We start from the raw sequence: 5,264 nt of genomic DNA, 5'->3' as shown, positions 1-5,264 counted from the left end.
GAAAGACACTAGAGAACCCAATATTCAATATTTCAAAAACTCAAGTTCCAGAACAGATATAATGATAGGTTTTAACCAATAGTTCATAGTTCACAAACATCAATAATGTGGGTAAATAAGCAAGGATGGTTGTTTCAAATGCACCACTGCTTGGATATGGTAAAAATATGATCATCCAACTTCGGAGAGAGTACATAATTTCAACATATTTCAAAGTAGCTGCATTGTTCATGTTTGCATGCAAATGCAAAAGTGATCTATGCGAGTCAATTCGGAGATTTTTCTTCGTCTGTGCGACTAATGTCCTAGTTCTCTGACCATGTTTGAATAATAGTTTGATCCAATATACACCCATTACAATGAACCACTAGAAAACTATTTTCAATATTTTAGAAAGTTTGTGATTGGGAACAGAAAAAATAACTATTTTCAATATTTTAGTGATTATGTTATGCTTACAGAAGTTTAGATATACAAAATAAGATTATAGTAGTAGAATATAAAGCGCTGCAAATCATTAAACAATATGTATCAGAAACGAGAACAACAAACCTTCAAATGTATCTCACCGAAGGGTTTGCATTGCTTGGTAGCTCCTCCTCCAACTACAACACCAGAAGCTCGATTCAAGTTCCAATTCGCCTTTCTCGTGTACTTCAACGACTCCTCTCCGATCACCCTAACACTCCTATCCTTAGCAGGACTCGTCAAGATCTTATCCGGTCCATGAATCTTGTAATAAGAAAGCACACCATCTTCCAACACAAACCACCTAGACCTCCAACCCTTACCGTAATTCACCCACTTATACAAAATCCCCGCCACACTGCCAGCAACACCGCCGCCATTACCGCCGGCAAACACCTTAGAATCCCTAGGCTCGTGAACAGCATCCTCGTCGTCGTGATTCAAACCCGCGGAGGACGATTTAACGGAATCCACAGCGATCGATGAATCATGAGTTGATAAACTCGATTTGGAAGCGGAGTTCACTGTTTTGATCGACGAATCAAGCCCTAATTGATACTGAGAATTCGATTTGGCCACGACAGGGTTACCACGGTCCCGATCGATCGAAACCGGAGCAATGCAGCACAAAGGATTCATGGTTCACTCAAATTAACACATGATCTCCGATTCGCGACGGTTGGATATGGATTTGAAGTTATCGGAGTATGAGATTCAAAACGGTGTCGTTTTGATTTGATAAATGATAAATCATAAATAAATGAAAAAAGGAGTTGAGTATTGAGAGAAAGTGATGAGGGTGATATAGTAAAGATGGAAAGGGAGTGACGTACAGGTTTTGTTGTTGTTATGGCAGGCTATAAAGGAGCTGAGCTACTGACCATACACATCATCCATTTATGGCACTCCTCAGTCAGTACATGTACATGCCTGCCACTTTCTCTTCTCTCTCTCACTAAATCCATTTCCCATTCATTCCCCATAAGCTAGTGTCATCATGCCGTTTAATTAATGCTTAACGCTTCGACTTGATTCCTTTATTAATCAATTCGATTTCAACGAGCCATGGAAATTTCAGAGTTAGTTGTAAGTTTTGATTTCACTGTGGCGAAGTGGCCAGAGATGATGACATTATTGTGTAAGGGGACAGCTAACGTGCGCACGGGTAGTGATTGAGGGGAGAGAGTGGGGAAGGCTGTGTCCGTTGGGTGACGGAGAAAACGTCCTATTTTTTACTTTGGCCCAAGCCCATTTGTCATCATGAGAAAATACACGTATGGAATGACGTTTACGCACTTGGGTGTCTCTTCTTGATATTGATGGGGTCGAGGGTGTTTGGGTAATTTCATTTTACTTGAAAGCGATTGTTGAACGATGGATTTAGATGATATCCGTTATGGGTTGGGGGTTTAATTGGAGGGGGAAATTTTGTTGGGTGTGTTTGGGTTTTGCTCAATGGGTAATGTCTATCACCGGATATAGAGGTTCAGCATTGTTTTGATTAAATGACTTTTGAATCACTCTAAATTTAATTGCTTTATGGAACTTTGAACAGTACAATCTCGTTTGGGTGGGGCCGGGAGGGAAAACCGGTGGAGGATTTAACTGCTCCACCTGATAGCAGTAACTCAACTAAACCAGTCCCATCAGATCGAATTAAATTAATTGATTTTGTTTCATGCAGGCAGGCAGATTGTCGGTTTAATTTGATTCCATCAGCATTTGCACTACTTCATCCTGTCATTTTTTTAATACATTCTGATTAACTAATCACTCCTTTCATATCATTTTAAATTTTGGATACACCAAAATCAAAGTGGTATCTCAAAATTTTATACTCAATCGTTATTGATATGGGAAAGCGAACGAAAAATATAATATAATATTAAATAAATTTAATTTATATTATGAATTAATAATTTTTATATTGTGGATCAATTAAAACTGCTAAATTATCACATATATTTTAATTCTATAATTTATAAATAGTTGTAACATAATTAAAATGTAAATAATTGTTTTTATAATTATATTTTAAAAAAATTCCCAAATTAAATATTTTTTTTAAGATAAGCACACTATTTATTATTACTTTTCAAATAAAACCTTAAATAATATTTTAAAATTCTAGATATCAATAAGTTAACTACACACTATAAAATATATATCATTAATTGACACATTTAAATTGTAACAAAATATAAATAAACTATATTTAACTAAATCTTGTTGATAGTTTATAAGGAATACCATTTCCACGATTAAATGAAATGTACAGTAATTTAGATAATAAAATTGAATTTTTAAATAAGATTAATAAAGATAAGTGTGAAGAACTAATTTTTTTTTTTTGTCTTATATAATAAATGATAAATATCACTATAGTTAATTTATACAAATTTTAAATTTAAATGATAAATATCACTATTGCGATATTTTAATTTTAAATTTAAGACAACAAATTCCATTTATCAATGTTGATATTTATTAGTTGACTTAAAATCAAAAATTAAATAACTAATTATTTTAATAAATATGTAAATGATTGCTTTTGCTTATATTATTTACGAAATAAGTATTTTAGATACATTTATTATTTTTATAGAAAAATTGATAAATATCACTTTAAATTTATATACAATTATAAGTTTTTTATGTCAAATTTAAAATAAAATGTCAAACTTAATAATTTTAACGTTTGTCACTTATTTTATTTGTACGTAAAATAAATAAATAATTATTTTTTTAATGTTATTTGAGTGCTTGCATAAATAACAAAATTGAGTATTTTAATACATGGTTCGTAGGAGTGGAGCCAGATTTTGAAGGCTGCATGGGTCAACTTTGTACAAAAGACTTATAAATTAAGTAAACATGTATTATATATGAAAAATTAAGGACTCAAATTTTCAATACTGTTGTAAGAAGATAGCATTAGACAACTACAAATGAATCGCGATCACAAAGATTTGTAACGAGTAAAACAGTTATAAAAGTTAGTATTTTTTGTTAGCATTTATGAATGTTTAAGTGGTTACAAAATTGCGACCGGAAAATATGTTACAAATTTGTGAAACTGACGTAAAAGATCACTATCAAACAAAATAAAATATTTTAAAATTAATAAATTAGGTCATATATATCAAAAATTAAACACCATAATTAAATAATAATATATTAATATAAACAAAAAATAAAAATAGCAAATATTATTATAATATATCAATCATTATAATAATTTTTCTGGTCATTAGATCCACTTCCTCCATCATTATTTGATTGAATATTATCTGACGATAAAAGTCTCTCAAAAATATTATTAATTAATGTTGAAAACGGTTTGAAATTGTAATTTATCTTTAAGTACACCACCACTAGTCTTTGACATAAACAACATTGACATCTCATCTCCTTAATCTTTTACAATTTTATGCACTCTCACAAAATTAAAAAAAACTCTTCAACTTTGATAGCAAAACGTTTTTTACTACGGTCTATGTATATATGTGTGTATGTATATATATATGTATGTTTATTCTGAAAATTAAATAAATTTTACATGATCATTAATAAATTAATCGATGTTTTATATATAAATTACTTTATTTTTCAAAAGTATTATTTTGTTATTAACATCTACAAATTACTAAATAATAAATTATAACATATTTTATATATCAATTAAGGGAACATTTACAAACAATATAGTAAATCATAATAGAGGCTATATATATATAAACTAAAATAAAATTTTAAATGATATTTAATGAACTTTTTCATAAAATAAGTTCTTATAAATAAAAATAGAGACTGTAAAATTATACAAATTTTTGTACGAATTCAACTACAACTCTTTGTAATGACTAACAATAAATATTAATATCATTACTTTTAATTATGTTTTTTAAAAAATTGTTACTGTAACACCCCAAAATTTTCATATATGTTATATGTGTATCTTTTTAGTAATTGCTATTATTAAATTAATAATTATTCTATGTGTAAATAAATTAAATTAAATTTTATCACACTCTATTCTACCTAAATAATTATAATCTTTATTTTATTTAATTATTTTGACGTGACAATTACATGGGGACTATTTATGATGTCATTATTTCATAAATGGACATTTTTATTTGATTAGTTTCGATAATCATGAAATTGATGTGTTAAATATGTTTGTTTTATTTTGTTATGTGTGAGTGGTATTCTTGTCTTGCTTGATTTATTTTAGTTGATAAAATATTAGTTGAATTATTTAATTAAATTATAATTTATATAAGTTATATTGTTTGTTAGTTTTATTTGCAACCAAATAAGTATTCATTTTAGGAGATATTATAGAGTTAGTGAAACGAACCTTTATGTATCAGTGTTTTGAAAATATTTTTGGTCCATCTATAAAAACAAAAATTAGTGACTTGACTCATTCTTTTACTCTCATTTATGACAAGATTTTATGACAATTCATGGTGTTTTCTTGGCATAATGTGCATTAATTCATTTTAAACACCTTTAATTTATTTTTAAAGAAAGATTATAAATTTAATTATAAGTTTTTTTTTTTTGTGCAATTAACAGTGGACACAAAAAGACTATTGTCCTTTTTGTATCTCATGCATTATCTCTTTTAAACTAAAATTATAATTTTATTATAATTGTCTACAAAAATAATTCTATGAAATTTTTGGTTTCGTAACTATTAGATAAAAAAATTAAAAGGGTGATGTGACAATCTCTAATTTATTTATTTAATTAAAATTAGTGTGTGACACCCTTCAATATATGATGAA

The 5,264-nt window shown here is 28.4% G+C and overlaps 1 protein-coding gene across 1 annotated transcript in view; it reads right to left on the bottom strand.

The window, feature by feature from the left end:
• LOC101506535 (oxysterol-binding protein-related protein 1D) overlaps positions 1-1,850 on the bottom strand; it is an 8,353-nt gene extending 6,503 nt beyond the window's left edge. Inside the window, exon 1 of the mRNA XM_004502319.4 lies at positions 553-1,850. Coding sequence (XP_004502376.1) covers positions 553-1,107 — 555 coding nt within the window. The 5' untranslated portion in view covers positions 1,108-1,850. The remainder of the gene's footprint in view (positions 1-552) is intronic.
• Between the last annotated feature and the right edge of the window lie 3,414 nt (positions 1,851-5,264).

The sequence above is a fragment of the Cicer arietinum genome, chromosome 5 (assembly GCF_000331145.2).
Source record: "Cicer arietinum cultivar CDC Frontier isolate Library 1 chromosome 5, Cicar.CDCFrontier_v2.0, whole genome shotgun sequence".
NCBI lineage: Eukaryota > Viridiplantae > Streptophyta > Magnoliopsida > Fabales > Fabaceae > Cicer > Cicer arietinum.
The sequence above is the reverse complement of the archived record's forward strand: the minus strand, read 5'-3'. Positions and strand labels throughout refer to the sequence as shown.